Genomic DNA, 18,101 nt, shown 5'->3' on the forward strand with positions numbered 1-18,101 from the left:
AATTTCTGTGTTAATGGAATGGTCTGTAAATTCCACAAAGCTCCAAGCCATGTTTACAGTACAATTGAATTCTATTTTCTTGCACATTAGTTACATTGGGCTTAGGTAATAGCCAATAAATCATTCTTTGGATTAATGTTTAAATCAGCAATGAGCTGTTTGCTCTCGCTCTCTCTCGCTCTTTCTCTCTACTATGTTGGGTGAACTGGGCATGAACTGGTGACCCGGCACAGCGCAAGCCAATGTCTTAACCACTAAGCAATAGTCTGCATTCATGGTTTTAGAGCTTTTAGCCTCATCTCACCGACAGGGGACATATTTCATAACTACAGTATATCACACAACACTGCCTGTTACATGTATTGTTTACTGCCTTGTCTTCCCATCATCCCCTCTCTTTCAGTTTTGTCTAAGGTGCTTTCTATTACTTGAAACTTGTATTGTGTGCAACTAGGTGCCTTGTGTTTCAAGAGCCTTTGGTACTAAAATGTTATTTATCTCTTGGTCTAAGGACATTCTATAGCAAGTTATCAAGTGTATCAAGATCCGAAGCATGTCTGTTCGACTACCTGTCTACAGTCCATGTAGGTCACACATACATGAGTCTATGTATGTCACACATACATGTTTATAGAACAGTATATCAAGAGGACTGCCTAGCCAATTATGATTAAACTTGTTAAGGGTTATATATTATGTATGTATGTCACACCGTAGATGTAGATAATGGTTATTTGCTTTTTCATTATACTGAAGCTTCTAATTTTGTATTTACTGTTGTATTGCAGAGAGAGAGAGAGAGAGAGAGAGAGAGAGAGAGAGAGGGCGAGAGGGAGAGGAAGATGTAATTTAACATTTTCATTGGCAAAATCACATATAGCATATATACTTTACATAATTTTTTTGACTGCTTTACAGCCTCAATAATACAGTATATTTTCTTACTTTTATTACACAATGTAATTTCCATTTTCTGTCTCGTATTTAATGAGATATTAAACAAATCGTAACATTATTAAGTGTATATCATTTTTCCACTCAGATTCTGTGAAGTGCACCCATGTAGAAACATCCTGCACATCTGCAGAACTAAGGTAGAGCAGGAACAAATTGTTTCATTTCACGTTTGCTAAAAATACTGTGGCTGCCAGTATACAGGTGCCAAAAATCAATATCGCAATTTTAGCAGGAATGTAATTTGTTGAATACTAGTGTGCTGTATTCATTTCTTTTCATTTTGTTTTTCAAAATGTAATAGTTTCCTGGTGCTTGGTTTAATGTATACCATTTGACTAAGGTTGGTGTTATCATATACATGTCTCTCAAGAATTGTTTTTCATAGACAGTGCTTAAAGGAGATTTTTTTTTTTACAGATTTAGGCTGAACAAGAAAAATGAATCACTAGTCCAACACTTCAAAAAATAATACAGACTAGGTTTTCTGTTTTTATAGCAGTGGATGCTGTAATATACATGTAGAGTACATTTAAATTCAGTTTGTATTTAGACTAGAATGTAATTACAGTCAGCGTTTGATAGAATGCGTACAATTTAAACAAATCATTTGATTTGACCTTTGACTGTACTGCAGTTAGCAACTAAATGTAAGATTTTTAAGGTCATGTCTCTTAGTAATTGGAAAGCTGTGTAGAAACACTCTCGGGCACAAAGCATTTCCTCTGAAGTTGACCTTTATGTATTTGATTGTGGTAACATGTATTCAAACATAAATTACTTACTAGTTTTATTAGAATGACTTACAAACCATTAACTAGATCAAAGAACAACTTGCTAATGGGTTAATATTAATAAATACCTAGTAAACACATTCCCCCAAATACATTGAAAGTAGAGTTGACAAGAATAATCTTACCTGAAACTGTAGTAACCTCTAACAAATCTACATGGCGGTGATATTCTATTGATGTCTGTGTTTTATGAGAGACAGCCCTTTAGGCTAATTTCAACCCAGAGTGAGGAGAGTGGTGCATTAGACCTCTAGGACTGAGGCCCATACAATTAGTCTAATCATGAGCAGGTCATGATTTATAGTAACCGCTCCTTTGATAATTGAATTGGATCGATCACAGACAGTACCAGAAAACTAACGGAAATTGTTGCAGGACAAGAGCAGAGAAAATGACAAGTTACCCCACTTTGTGTTACTGACAAAAATACCCCTTTATTACCTTAATGCTCCTCTTGTCCCTCATCATATAATACAGTGTTGCCAAATAAAATTAAAACTTGTCATAATTCTGACTTCTTGATGTTAGGGTTCTACTGTAAAGTATTAATCCCATTTCCGCTGGAAGCCTGTGATTCAAGCTTGCAGTACATGATTATAAAGCATTGAACTAGAGTGGTTCATAGTAAGGTAAGTATTAAGTAGTCTTAAGTATTGGGACATGTAGTTTACTGGTTGTTACATGACCTGGTTTCCTACTGCACTCATTGCCCTTTTTCAAAGTAATATCCTAAAACCTAAAATATGAACATTTTGAGAAGTAATGCTATATTTACTTCAATCATATCTAGAAGACAGTAGAAGTCAAGCCAAGAAAAATCAATTTATGTACGTAAAGTACTGCCCATAAAACTGCCAGTACTGAATTTTATTTATTAGCTGCATTTACATTTTTAATTAAAAAAGACAAACAGACTCAACGATAGATTTAGCCAACAACCTTCTAGTTTTTAATTTGTCAGGATAATGTCAGAATAATATTATACACCAAATCCTGCACAGTCATTTCCAATATACAGTATATCTTTAAAAATGCAGAAGTAATCACAAAATCTGAAACCCCTCTGCCTGTGTACTGTAATTGTTTTGTGTTCTTTTAAGGTGGCCCTGGGTGCTGTGAATGGCGTGGTTAAATGGCAAGCACATTGCCTGTCTTGCACTTCCCTTTACTATGCAGGTCTAACATGAGCATTTTGAAAGAAGCACATGTTTTTAGTGCTCCCAGTATATTCATTCCAATATTTTTCTGTTTTGAAGACAAAAAATACAAAACGAGAATCTAGATGTTTTCCCCGATTTACTGATTTTTATTTTGACTCGTGGAGGTGAGACCGACCGATAGGTCTCCGAGGTTGGGAAGCAACTGATACTTCCCCCCCAAGGGTGACCTAGATATGAGAAAATGGGAAGACAACAGAGTTAGATAGATTTGGCCGGGGGTCCCCCTTGTCTCGCTGAGAACCTTCTTGGAGGAGGATGAAGCCAGCAGTGGCTGGACTTCTAAGGTTGGTAAGTGAGTTTCACTTACCCCCAAAGGGAGACAACTGCAGACTCTTAGTAACATCAGTGATTAATAAGAAACGTTATATCCAGGCGTTATTAAATTAACAGAGTGCACCTGGTTAATGCTAACCATGGCCACGGCAACTTCTGGCACCTTGCAGAGAATGGAGTAATAGTCACTTAACCTCCTTGTGCTCTGTCCTTCGGATGAGACGTAAAACCGAAGTCCTATGTAAGTGACTCTGCAGCAGCAGTTGTGATGCATAGTTCACCCCCAAGTCTCTGTAAGTCGCTTTGGATAAAAGTGTCTGCTAAATGACTAAATACTAATAATAATAATAACTTCATCTGAAAAGTGAGATTGTCTGCACCCCCTCAATGTTCTACTTCCTGTCATAAGTCAGCTGTCTGCTTTCCATTAAGACAGTGACATGCTTTGACCCACAGACACTGCTGAGGTGAAATGACCTACAAAGTAAAACAGTAACAGGCTCTCTATAACCTACCTGCAGTATGGATGAATAGGTCCATGAAAGATAACATTTATGGAATTGTTTCATTAGTTTTAACTCCAATAAACCCACAGGTAAAAATGTTCCTTTGTTTGGATCAATAATAAGGTTATTTGTAACGCAAGAGTGACTGAACAAGCAGTAGGGCTCTCCAGCATGACAGTAAAAACAAAGGGGAAGTATTTTTCTAAAAGGATTAGCAAATTATGTAAATTAGATTCCACCGTGGCTGGAGGATTGAGCCCCTGAGCAATGTGTACTGTAGGTGAGATGCATTGTAATTGTTTTCTTTGATTAAGAGCAACATTAATACAACTAACATGTGTGAGACAAATAGTACTGCAATGTTTTTTTAAAGATTCGACACAGCTGTTAAAGTGCACTCGTTGAACACAAAAACTATGGTGTCTTTTTCTGGAAGCAGTTTAAACGGCACACTTACTGCTGTTGCATTTCCCAAGGCAGTGTGAAATGACCCACAGACAGATGTAGTACCACTGTTGTCTTTCAAACATCAAGAAACCAACAGATTTCTGTTGTCTGGCCAGTGAAGTCAATGGGTTTTTGGTATTTCTTGATAACTGATGGGATTAAAACATGAATGAAATATTCCCATGTACACAATTAATGACTCATTTAATTCTGTTTTTTAATAATGGTTTCCACTTTCCAGTATGGCAGTATTTCCATTGTGCTTCTTTTAGTCTAGCCTGTGTAAACATTATAGGAAAAGGGAAATGTTGTTTTGTCTTTGGTTTTCATTTTTTAAATCTCTACACTTGAAGCATTTTTAAGCCTCTTATCTTTTTTGCCTTTGTATTGCATTCCCAAATTTGCATTCTTTAGAGTGAAACACTTCCAAAGCCAAGGCCTCATTCCAATTACCCCCCCACCCCCCCCCCCCCCCCCCCCACACACACACAGAATACTTGGATTCCCACCAAATCTCTAGAGCAAAAACTGATTAGTTAAATAGCATTAAGGGGAAAATATGTTTAAAGACAATGTTACAAATTTGAAGCTTCACAGCTTCCCCTGAGCAGTGGCTAGATAAAAATGTTTCAGACAATACTTTGCTTTACACTAATACAGGATAACATTGCACTGTTGTTTTGATTTTTAAATTCAGTCTCCAGCATATTTTAATTGTAATTGGCAGCCCACAAAGCTGGGATAGCCTACCCTCTCCATGTTGTTTTCTGAGCATATATCAATCTACTTTACAAATAACCTCAACACTTACATCTACACCTTTCTTCCAATATTGCTTCATTCAGTCAGAGGTTTGGGTCCCAGCATTTGTCACCTGTGCCCACCTATAGCTAATCATATTAGCCATACAGTATCCCTAGTAGATACAGAGGGAGGTGGCCATGGAACTTGCTTTGCAGTTTTTATCAAGGGACAAGATTTTATTACATGGCTGCCAACAGGTCACAGGAAGAGCTTGTTTTGCAAGGTTTTTTCTCGTTTGATGAACATGTTTCGACCCAGCTGTTCACCACCCTTAATACAACTCGCTGCTCCAGTTAATTAAGTTATATTCTTATATTTTCGACTTTCAAGATCCTCCACTAGAAGTGTAACTTCAACCATGCTGTTTGGGAATAAGAGAGGAGTTCAGTCTTCATAACACAAATTAGAAACATAAACTAATAAAAAAAAGTCTACACATATACCGTAAATGAATACAATGATAAAATACACTAAAAAACCTTAGGGCCTCATTCACTAAACAGCGGTAACATGTTGTGCACACAGTAAGCCCCTTTACACGTGCTGTGTTCACTAACTAGTGGCAGGCTACCTAGCGTGTTGGAAAAAGCATGTGGAAAAAGTACAGTGTTCGAGTCATTTAAATAAAAATATAAATGTTAATGGATGGAAATGTATGCTAATTACGTCACAAAATACTGCGAGGGATGTATTTGATATCCAAACCATCAGCAGAGTGGGACTAACCGAGGAATTTAAGTGCGCCAAGGTCCGACTGGAAATGACATCAGTAGAGTCACGCGACAAATGCGTAAGGGAGGCAGCACCTGTGTTGAAAACTGGAAGAAAGTGGATGGCAAAGAAAGCCGTGGAAGATGCAAAGGCTGCCCTTCGAATCGGTGATATTATGGGGCAAGTTCAGCATGGAAGATGGGGTCTTGGTCTGAGTTGAGGTTGCGTAAAGGCCAAGCCTCGCGCAGGACAACTGGAATCTGCTAGAGACTGGAAAATGCTGGCAGATGTTGGTCAACGGCTTATTTTTCCACCTGAGATTGCCACCACTAACCTTCGACCAGATATTGTCTTGTGGTCTGGATCAGCACGCCTTGTTCACCTGGTAGAGTTAACAGTGCCATGGGAGGATGCTGTAGATGAGGCGTATGAGAGGAAAAAACTGCGGTATGCTCAACTAGCCGCTGAAGCAGAACAGCAAGGATAGAGAGTCTGGGTTTACCAAGTGGAGGTTGGTTGTCGAGGATATGTGGCACACTCTAGAACCCGGTTTCTCAGAGACGTCGTTCAGTGGCCAAGAGTTGTGTCACACAGTAAAGAACTTATCTGAAGCAGCAGAGAGGAGCAGCAACTGGCTGTGGTTGAGACGAAAAGATTCTGGTTGGTGATCTCAAGCACAATAGAAAGAAAGAAACGCTAATGTACAGGTAAGTAAGCTGGGCTGTTGAGTAGGGGACGGAGGGGGATGATGCTGGGATCCCAGAATCACTGTCGAGCCCTCTTCAGTTGTCGTGGGCTAGTCGATAATATACACTGAGGATGGAAGGTGCCCACTTGAAGACCCCAGAGATGTACCCTACTTAGCCCAATCCAGACGGTTGTGATGCTGATGTGCTGGGGAGGCCGCACTGTGGATGATCCCCGGAGCCAGAATCGTAGCTGCTAGGGAGGCAAAATAAGATGATCCCTGGAGCCAGCATTACACTTCAGCCGTCAACACCAAGGAGAAGGATATCTACATCATCATATGGAAGGAAACGCAAATGGATGGAGACACAGATGGATCACATTAGTTTACTGTAAAGCTATGTCTTAGTTGGTGCTAATCTTGGCAAGAGCCGAGTTCAAAACAGCATGAAGTTTTAACATCTACTCTCATGTAATGGAAATCATTACTTAAGGGTGCTAACTTTACTAGGTGCCTCAGCATATGTTAAAAGTATCACTTACTGAAACCATGCGGTGTCACAGAACCAGGAGAAGAGCGCAAATGAGAGCAGAAGAGCACAGGAGAGTGAGAAGAAGGGTCAGGGAGAGAGTATTTCTTACCAGGCAGACGTTACTAAGGCTGTGTGAGGATGAGGTAATAACTGGATACAGATTGAGTACAGAGATCATACTAGCCTTATATGAGGAGATCAAATCTGATCTAGAGCCACTTATAGAGAGGAGTCATGCAGTGCCAGGTCTAGTGAAATTGCTGTCCACACTACATTATTTAACATCTGGGTTGTTTCAGACAGCTGTGTCAGCAATTGGTGGGATATCCCAACCCACGTTTTCCCGGTGTTTACAGCAGGCAGTGAAAGCCTTGTTGAAACACACCGGGAAGTATATCTATTATCCCAGAGAGACAGATGCTCTCCATCATGTAAAAGTGACCTATTATGAAGTGTCTGGCTTTCTAAATGTATTGATTGCACTCCTGTAGCACCCAGGTTATAGAACATATCTTTCATAATAGGAAACATTACCACTCCATTAATGTACAAATGGTGTGTGATGCAAAACTGAGGATTCTTGATGTGGTCGCCAGCTATCCTGGTGCAGCACACGACTCGTACATCCTCAGACAGTCCGGGATATATGAAGATTACGAGGCAGGTGTATATGGAGCGGGTTGGCTACTTTTCATATGCAACAATTTTGGCTATGTTCATATACTTATGTAGTCACCATGTACGTGTGATATTTAAGTAGGCTATGCTTAAAATAGCTTTAAAATATACAAAAGAAAATTATAGAAACTGTAAAGGTCCAAATTAATGTACACAGAGTGAGAGTTGAGTTGCAGTCATAAATACAAGCAATCAAACGGCATCGCTTTTTTAACATTAAAAAACTGACGTTTTGCCAAACACTTTTTAAAATGTAAATAATGAACTTTTAATTGACTGAGCAAGTGCTTCGCTTTTCACTAATATTACAACATAAATCAGAAGGAGATCAAGTTGAACAAAAAAATATGTATTTGATTTGCAGAGTTAAACATAAACGTTCCATTAACAGTTACTTTCTCCGCTTTGACTGTCTTGCAGGACACTGTGAGTCTTTGGGGAAAGCAAGACCCCCTCCCCCCCACACACACACACCCTTCTCCTCCTACGGAGTGCATTTATTTTGTCCTTAATGTTTTGCCAGATGATCCTCTTCATTGAAGTTAATATTCTCGCGGATTCAGCACCAAAAAGCCGTTCATAATTCCCCACCACTTCTGCTAATACATTTAGCTCCTGGTCTGTAAACTTTAGATTCGTCAATCTGTCCTCCAGGGTCGTTATCATTGTGACAAACTCAGAACCTTACTTACCTTTTCTTTCAAGTACCCTTATATACCACAATAAAGTGTGTGTAAACCTCTTGTAATAATTCCGAGCGATGTGACAACTTGCAAATTAATCATTTAGCTTGCTTTATTTGTGCATATAATTAGCTTAGTGAATAGAGCGACCACTACTTCATTTTGCACGCAGCGTAGCTTCACCCTGCCTCGCGGTAATTCTGGTCGTTTACCACCGTTTACTGAATGAGACCCATAGTGTACACCAACTAATATGCTGTACAATACACTGTTCTTCTGTTTCTATGACAATTTAAAATGGTTTCAGTCCTTAGTTTTCTAGTCTATAAATGCCTTTATAGTTACTTATAATCTGTGAACAATTGTTTAGCATCTTTACGCTGTTTTAAGCTTCACACAACTTCTGCTCAGGAGCCTGAAATTGGGCCAGCGTGATTCTTGTTAGCCCAATTGTCCCAGGGGTGTACTCAAGTCACCCAGCAGCGGAGTCAACAACTGGCAGATTCACCAGTTATTGACTCATGATGCTGTCTCCTTGGGATGCTGGCATCAGTTCATACACTGAATGAATACAAATTACTTCTTTCAGCAGACTGGCAGCATTATAATTACCATTGCAGTCAAACGGGGCATGCATCATTCAGCTAGTATTTGAAGAGATTAGCAAGGATACTGTTTCACACTGCAAGAAGCATGTTGCAGTCAAAGGGGTCCAGCCCCTAGACATGAGAAATAGGTATTACTACCTTAAAATTAGACACCTGCTTTACTTGGTAAATGTATTCCAAATAAATAAAATGTCAATGGCTGACTAATTGGCTTGTGAAAGAGACCTGAGATATTTGATATTGAGAACTAAATACAGAGGTGTATAGACTGGACTGTTTGCCGAAATCTCACTTTCCCCATTTATTAGTGAAATTAAAACTGAAAATTCTTGATTAAAGATACAAATTACAATTAACAATTCAATGAATCACAGACATAAACTGCAAGGTAAATAACTGTTGGTTTAATGATATTTACATTTTGATTAAAACTGAACACTATGTTGTTGATTTTTCAGCAACCAATAGAATGTGTACCTTTTTTCCAGTGGGAAATGAGCAATACCGTACAACCAGACACTCTGTATGAAAATATTCCAATGAATCTGGGATCAGTTGGAATCAAAGTGAGCACGTCTGTGGTTAGTTGATCTAATGGAAAGAGTTACTGCAATGCTATCAGCAGAAGAAGATTGAGTGATTCTGGAAGTGGAAGGTTTGGAACATTCTGGATTGGAATGTATAGATCTCTCAGTTGATGTATTACAATAGTATGAAACTGGGGCACTGTATTGCCTGCCAAGCCTTTGTGGAGATTCTCTCAGAAAATCCCATTTGGGAACCATGTTTTATTATTAGATGGATGAGAGCAAGACTGTGTCTGATAAGCAAGTCAGCAGTTTAGGCTTTTAAACTGGGACAGTTTTTTATAAATAGACTGCATCTCGCTACAAACAAACATAAGAAATGGACAGGATGCGGTTACATAATCTGCAACGTATTACAAAGGAATTCTGCTGGGATTCGTTACTGGTAGAAATTTCAGATTTACAGGATGTTCAAACCTTCAAATAGGACCCGAGTGGCTCTGTGGTTTTATGAGCTGTGCATTTCACTATCGTATATGGGTGTAAAGCTTTTGCTAGACTGTCTCAAGATGGGCCTGGTGATTTAGTAGACTGGCAATAAGATACTGGGGGTTATTTTTTCTGGAGGATCGCATTATTTCGACAGTTTTTTCCTGCACTGTACATATCCAGAACTGGAAACCCTGTGCGTGATCCATATGTATTCTTCCCTGTTTAACATGGAATTTGCTTTCCTGTGTTATCTAATAACCCATTTTTAAGTTTTGTGCTTTCCACATTTAATATAGCACACACAGACCTGAACAAGAAAAAGTTCACAAGATAACAAAGGAAAGCAAAAATCACTTCCAGATCCCTACTTTGAAATACTGCACTAAACCTGATGTCAATATTGCTATGTGTGCCTGGTTTGCCTGCTGTTCTTGTACCAAATTCCGTTTTGGGATAAATACTTATGCGTGACATAGAGGGGTTCCCCCTGTGTTTGTATTGACATTGGAATGAGCAGCCTGAGGAGATATCCCCTGAAATACCCCAGGGCCCAGTTACTTATTCAGTTTGAGGTACATTTGTGCATATTAGTGAAAAAGAATCTGGGATAGGAATAAGAAACGGGATTGTGAATAAGAAGCTGGCTGAATAAGAAGCCAGCTTCAGCATCGTGTTAATGTGGTAATAAATAAGTTGCAGACATATGCTTTTAAATAATATGGCCAAACCATACACCTAATATAAACATGGTATTTGAGTAGAATTGGACACCGTTGTTTTTTAGCTTTAAGTAGGATTTATAATTGAGTGTTTTAAGTTGTAGATGAGCATACAATAAATACAATACATTCCTTGAAGTCATTTCTCTTCAGTTTAACAATACAGTATCCAGTGTATTGGATTCATATGCGCTACTTGCTGTACCATTTTGTTTTAGCACAGTTCCTTTTTTTAGAGCATATTTATGATTCTGGAATGTTTTGATATTATGCTTGTTGCAATATTGACTTAACAATTAAACATTACTTAGCCCACTTTAGTACTTCTGAAATATATACATAAATAAATCAGATAGTTTGATGATTTTATTTAAAAGCATATGTCTGCAGTGCATTTATGTATGTATGTATGTATGTATGTATGTATGTATGTGTATGTATGTATGTATGTATTACTTTTTAATTTTTTATTTCCAAAGTATAGTTTGACATATTTGGGACTACCTTGAAAAATAATTCAAACTAGTCTCACTTTGACACAAAGGGGTAGTTGATCGTGTTTTGGTATTTATTCAGGTCGGCTTTGGGTAAAGTGAATTGTCTGCACAAACTGAATAAGATTTCGGCTTTCTAGAAATGTCAATTAACGATCCTCAAGGTGATGGGGTCAACCTGATCCTGATGGGATCTTATTTCGACTTGGGATAATAACATAAAAATGAAATGATTAAAACGTTTTTTTTCATGACGTATTAGACTAAAGCCTGTCTTCATCTGTGTAGAGAGAAAAAAGTAAGCGTCCTGAAATAAATGATAAATGATTAATTTAAAACTTTTGTGTACATCAAAAAAAAAAGTTTGCATTCATTTTCATTTTTGTACACTGCAGTTATTTCAAACTCCCATAATTTGTTCCAATCATGTTTGTTTGTTTCATGTTGTCCTCATTAAACAAGTGATTGGTAAGACTTTGCCCTTGTGTTTGCATTTGCGTTTTGACTGATTTTTCCACTGGTTTGGTACCATTTTCGATTGTGTTTATATAGCATTTGCTAACACAATTGAACCGGATGTATTGTTTTGGCAGATAAATCCGCTTAAATGCTCATTACTTATTCATTTAGGACCACAGAAAATTCTGCATGAAATGTGATCCGCCAGTGGATAAAACGGAGGATCACGTTTGAAAATAGGAGGATACTTTTTAACGGATTAACAGGTGGAAAAATTCTGCAGATTTTGCCATTTCCACCAAAAATGAAACCCCTTTTGAAAATCATGTCTAGTTTGATTCCAGTCCAAACAAAAGTAAGGCAAAGGACTGTTGTGATATCTGCACAATAACATAAGATCTGAACATTTTATTTAGGTTCATAACTGTGTCCACCCATAGTTTAGAAAGAAAAATGTCCCTATGAGCACTCCTAAGACATTTGTCAAGCTATGCTAACCCCAGACAGGAGTCAAAGTCACAGTGTCTCAGGCAATTGCATCCATGTTAACCATTATGTCATTGTAGTGGTTGCAGTGCAGATTTTACTTAAACCTCCATTGCACATCAGATCCGTTCCGTCATTTGTTACCCATTATCCATCCTAAGATTGTAATTGCACACCAGATGTGTTTGTGTACTGACTGCTTTAAGCAACATACAGTAAGAAATATACCAGTTTGTTACATCCTTCCTTTAGTTTAAAGCATATATCAGAATGTGCATTAGAACAATATTGAAAGCAGATTCAAATTGCATAGTCCACTTGGAAATTTGCACTGGCACAACTGACTGTTAAAACATGTTTATACATCTGGTGATAATTTCTTGAGTGTACCTGTATATGGTATGTGTCCTTGTTGTGAGTTTAATTTTGATGTGTTTGCCTGAAACCATTTAATTGGTCTCTCTTGTGTTTTAGGTTTTATCTACACAGGCGATGTTATACACAAAATGTTGACAGCCACACAGTACATAGCACCGCTGATGGCGAACTTTGACCCCAGTGTGTCTAGAAATTCAACAGTAAGATACTTTGATAATGGTAAGTAATGACTTTTAGTATCACTTGGTGGATACAAAAGACGTGTCCTACATTTTCTGATGTACAGTGTAAACCTGAATATGTTTTTTTTACCTGTAAAGATTGGCACCATGTTCTCACAACTGCAGGCTAAATGATTGGTAAATGGAGTTTGTTAAAATTGTGCCCATATTTCCAAGAGATGTGTGCTGTTAAAGTACTGGACTACCCTCTTCCATCCAGCACATACATTAAACCACAGCAGTTCAGAATCTATAGCACTCTAACAATGTTGTATAGTTTAGACTGGTGCTGTTTGGAAAATTGATGATTTACTTCATAAGCCTTTCTTACTAAGAGGTTATTTTGCACTTAAATGATCTGTTATAACCTGCTGTAGAATCGTGCATATCAAAGGACTGCAATTTGAATAGTCAAACACACTTTAGCCTGTGCTTGTTGAAAAAGAAAAAATAATAATGTAATAAATGTTACTTACCTGTTTTTGCATTTTCAATTGTTATGAAGCTCTCCAGTGTGCATTGCTGAAAGAAGTACATACTGTAGTAATCAACATAGTTGGGCATGTTACTGAAAAAAAGTAAATTATTACTCATTACTCAGAAAATAATAATATAATGTTTTGACAATTTTTGTAGTATGAATACATTTCATTTTTGGCATATAAACAATGTGCTGTATATTTCATGGCTTTCAATAATTTTGCATTATGAAGAGAAAATCACACAAACGTTAGAATTCAATACAGCCACAAATAGCAAATTAGCAATAACAACAACAACAAATAGTCTATAAAAAATGAACTATATGGTGATAAAGCAGGATTAAAAAAGACAAGACTAATGTCAGTGTACAACAGAGAAAAGGTAATGAGACTAACTCGCCTCTTTTTTGCGGAAAGTAACTGTAATATTATTACTCCGATAAAAAATGGAACGCGTTCTATTACCTCGTTGTTGACAAAAGTAATATTACAGGAACGTGTTACTTAAGTAGCGAATTACCCCAACTCTGGTAATCAAGTTACACCACACGGGAATATATAGTGTGTTTAGATGTGTGCAGTTCATTCATTTATTTATTAATTTATTCATGTATTTATTTTAGTTAATTTACAAAGTGCGAGCTCCCCAACACTAAAACTGGTCAAGTGAGATCCACCTGCCCAATGCAATGTTGCATTGCTGAGGTGAAGTGCAAATGTAACAGATTTCCTCAGAGTAAGGCATGGAAAGAAGACATTGAAGTGGCAGGGTTAATTTTACCCTTCAGATGAAATGACCAAGAAAGGGCATTTATTCAAAGTAAGTTACACAGCTTTGGATATCAGGTCCTACTGTAGGTACTTATTTACCTTTTTTTAAGGTACGTATCGACTTTAGTAATCAATCTATTGTTATTATGGAAAGAAAGAAAGGCATTTAATCTCTCGCAATTTCAGGTAACAGCAGTCCAGTTAAGGTGTCCCTCATGTTAAGTAAACAAAATGATTTCCATTTACAGGCTCTGATTCGAACGCTAACAGGAACTGATAACACTCACCCGGGATGCACTGCTGTTTAGAGCTCAATTAGTTTATCCATAAATGCAAGAATCCATAACGCAGGAGTGAAATAGTACATATAGAGCCAGTCCCAGCAGGGTCGGAATGACTCAATCAACACATCTATACCGCTAAGTCATGTATAAAGCTGTATGCCTTTTCCATCTTCATCTAAATGAACCAATAGTGCCCTAAAGTCACAAACATAATCCACTCTGCTTGTCTCTGTGCTATTGTGGGATTCTGTAACACAATCATTCCCTTTCTTGAAGGGAATGTTTGAGAAATCATTTATCAGGATTTCAAATAACTTCTCACACTCAAATTGGGAGCTCAGGATTCAAATTACGATTTGAAAATATATCTCTTGGACTCAACTTAGAGCAATTTCAACAGCTAGTTTCACAGACCCCGATTTAACACTAGTCTTGGACCTGACCTATGGTAACATTAGGTACTCCATGATTAGTGCTAATCCGGGTCTGTGAAACCAGCCACCAATGTTAAGATTTTCTTTAGTTTGAGGCATGATTTGAAGTTTAAAACACTGACAGGTTTGAGATAATGAGGAACATATTCAGCTAAAAGGTTATTTGTATGTAATGATTTAAAATATGTATTTTACGTTGAACTTATTTTTAAGAATTCTACTTGATTTGTAGTTCTTTAAGCACATCAAGTGTTGTACCTAGGGAAATCAGTGGGGATTGGTGTACATTAAATATATAATTATTCTCTTACCAAACTATTTTGATAGCAAAATTTAACATTATGGGTAATTGCATTCTGCTGGTAATACTTTCCCATTGCAGTTAGCAAGGCAAATTCTAATACTCCAATACATTATATATTTTGTTGTTTCGCGTGTGTGCTTCACATTTCCAATGCACTTCCCATACCAGCACATGCAAACAATATCATATTTATTACATAGAAATTGCAGATAATAAAGAGGGTATCTACTTAGAACAGCTGTTTATAGTAACGTAACCATTTAGTAGAGATGGAAGAAGGCATACTTTTTACTTTTTTGCATAGTTATTAAAAGTTGTTTTACCTGGAAAAGAGTTTAGAAAACGGGACTAAAAATGTTGGGATGTTCTTTTTTAATAGTTGGAACAACGAATCTAAGAGCCAGGAGAGTGTGTTCCAATGCCAATCCAGTCACTGTGATGCGTGTGTTCATATTGTTCATAATGTGAAAATGATAGAGGACCGACCTCGCTGGAAAATAGCTGGTTTATTTTTGTGAATTCTCTTGTCTAAACATTTTCAGATTTCAATTACTCGGCCTCCGATTATTCACGTAAATGTTTACGAAGATGTCTGATTCACTTGTCATTCAGAAAGTTTATCCTCCTGATATTTTAAAAACAAGAGTACAGAAAACATCACATGGTGAATTGCTTCTCTAAACATGCTTTCTTTCTTCTCGCTTAGGTACAGCACTGGTTGTCCAGTGGGACCATGTCCATCTGCAGGACAATTACAGCCTGGGCAGTTTTACCTTCCAGGCTACCCTGCACAATGATGGGCGCATAGTCTTTGCCTATAAAGATGTGAGTATTTCACTTTATGGTAGGTTTACGCCTGCTATAGTATTATTATTATTTGTTTATTTAGCAGACGCCTTTATCCAAGGCGACTTACAGAGACTAGGGTGTGTGAACTATGCATCAGCTGCAGAGTCACTTACAATTGTAAAAAACAGTAGCATTTCACAAGGGATGTGATAAGAGTGTGCCCATGATTGAAAATGACAATAAATAATACTTTCCCTTTTTTCTGATGGTGATTTATTTAAAGTTTCAAATTCAGCTCAGTCTTTCACATCTCTTTTACTGGTGTGGTGTAATTGCAGCCATTCATTTTCAGGTGTTTCTCACTATTTGATTTGAATGTCTTTCAGATTCCCACTTTGGTGACACAGATCAGCTCTGTCAATCATCCTGTCAAAGTGGGACTTTCTGATGCATTTGTGGTCGTCCACAGGATCCAGCAGATTCCAAGCAAGTAGAAATCATTTTTTAACCTATTGGGCCATTTTTGTTTCTTTATCAACAATAAAGTCAGTTCAGATGATCCATTTCCTGTACTTCAGAAATGATCCATTTTGTCTTTTAATTATACCACCATCTTCATTGTACTGGGGTTCAGATGTAATACCCTGCATTTATTTATTTATTTACATCTAAGGTACAATACAAAGGAAGAAACCCTTCCATCCTTGTATTCAGTAATGGAATACACCAATTAGCCTACTAATTAAAATATTCTCCTTGCAGTCATGGTTTTAAATAACCCTGTTCTTTGCTATTTTTCTTTAGTTTTGCTGTTTTGATATATAAAAAAAAAACTGGGTAACACTTTACATTGAGTCTCTAATTACTGTGTATTTACATAGTAGCTACTTAGTAAATCCATGTGTGTCTTACACATAATTACAATGTTGTTATGCATAGTTACAATGTACTTAATGTGCACATCTTTTTGCACAATATAACCTTAACACTTGTCACAAAGACGGCCGGAGTGGGTGGTGTCAGACCAGAGCCAGGAAATAAACAGAGACTTGGGGTTTTGATGAAGCTGAACGCGTGATCGCGCTCAGCATTTAATAATTAAACAGAACAGAAAATAAAAGGTTTTAACACAAAACACGGGACACGGCACTTCACGCCAAAAATAAAGAGACAAACAAAACGGACTATACAGTAAACAGACGGACAGACACACAAACAAACACGGTGAGTTTTAAATAAACAAGTATCGTGCTGGTCCTACCAGCACGTAATAGCAATTGATATTTAACCTAACTTTTATTTCTCCTTCTCTCTCACCCGTTCTCCACTCACGAACACCGAACCCTGAGTGAAAGAAACGTGCATCTATATATACTGTTGTGCTGGGATTCAATTACTAATTAATTATTCACTTGAATCCCAGCACGTGAATTAATTCTGTGCAACCCCGTGCTCGCATATTACATTTAACCAGCACGTGAAGTGATTTGTGCTCTCCTCGTGCCTAAATACAAATCTACACTTTTTAAATACACGTGAAACACAGACCCGTTTATATCCCGTGTACCAATGACTATACACCAACATTTACACACGCACGCAACACCCAACACATAATATGCACACAAGGGCGGGGCACATTGCCACACACTGCAAACATATTTACACACTAGGTACAACTGAACATTTTGCTTCAGAAGAATTTTGCACTTAAGGATGGAAAAGATTAAGTGCAGCATTTGAGAAAAAAAATATGGTTTAGGTAAAGTGTTTTCAGACAGTTAAACACAAAAAGCAATTACGCCAAGCAATATAGTTTAATGGGACAAATTCACAAAACATAATGGCATATTAAAACCTTATTCACAAACCCCCTTATCAGCATGGTGAAAGCAATGAGTTAGCTACTATATCCATCGGGCATTTGCAGGAATTGTCCTAATTATAATAAACAAGATTATTTAGAAACATATGCACTTGCTTCTTCTGCTGCTGCTTCTGCTTCTGCTTTTTCTGCTGCTTCTTCAGCTTCTTTTGCTACTGCTTCTTCTGCTTCTTCTGCTTCTTCTGCTGCTGCTTCTGCTTCTTATGCTTCTACTTTGCTACTGCTTCTTCTTCTTCTTCTTCTTCTTAAGGTTTTCTTAAATACAAAACATGTATTTATACTGTGTTCATAGAATGAACCCTAGTAATTAAGTTATGGGAGTTTGGAGCTTTTACCGCACAGGGCAGTATGACAGTTTTACAGTTCTTTCTGGATATAAATTGGTAGTCTGTGTACTGTAATTCACTAGAAGAGTGACAATCATTTATTCAATGTGTCAGACAGTTTACAGAATATAACAGACCTTTATTTGGCAGAT

The 18,101-nt window shown here is 37.5% G+C and overlaps 1 protein-coding gene across 1 annotated transcript in view; it reads left to right on the forward strand.

The window, feature by feature from the left end:
- LOC117399531 (plexin domain-containing protein 2-like) overlaps positions 1-18,101 on the forward strand; it is a 160,731-nt gene that overhangs the window by 101,799 nt on the left and 40,831 nt on the right. Inside the window, exons 5-7 of the mRNA XM_059023146.1 lie at positions 12,550-12,672; positions 15,656-15,774; positions 16,125-16,224. Coding sequence (XP_058879129.1) covers positions 12,550-12,672; positions 15,656-15,774; positions 16,125-16,224 — 342 coding nt within the window. The remainder of the gene's footprint in view (positions 1-12,549; positions 12,673-15,655; positions 15,775-16,124; positions 16,225-18,101) is intronic.

Source organism: Acipenser ruthenus, chromosome 4, assembly GCF_902713425.1.
Source record: "Acipenser ruthenus chromosome 4, fAciRut3.2 maternal haplotype, whole genome shotgun sequence".
NCBI lineage: Eukaryota > Metazoa > Chordata > Actinopteri > Acipenseriformes > Acipenseridae > Acipenser > Acipenser ruthenus.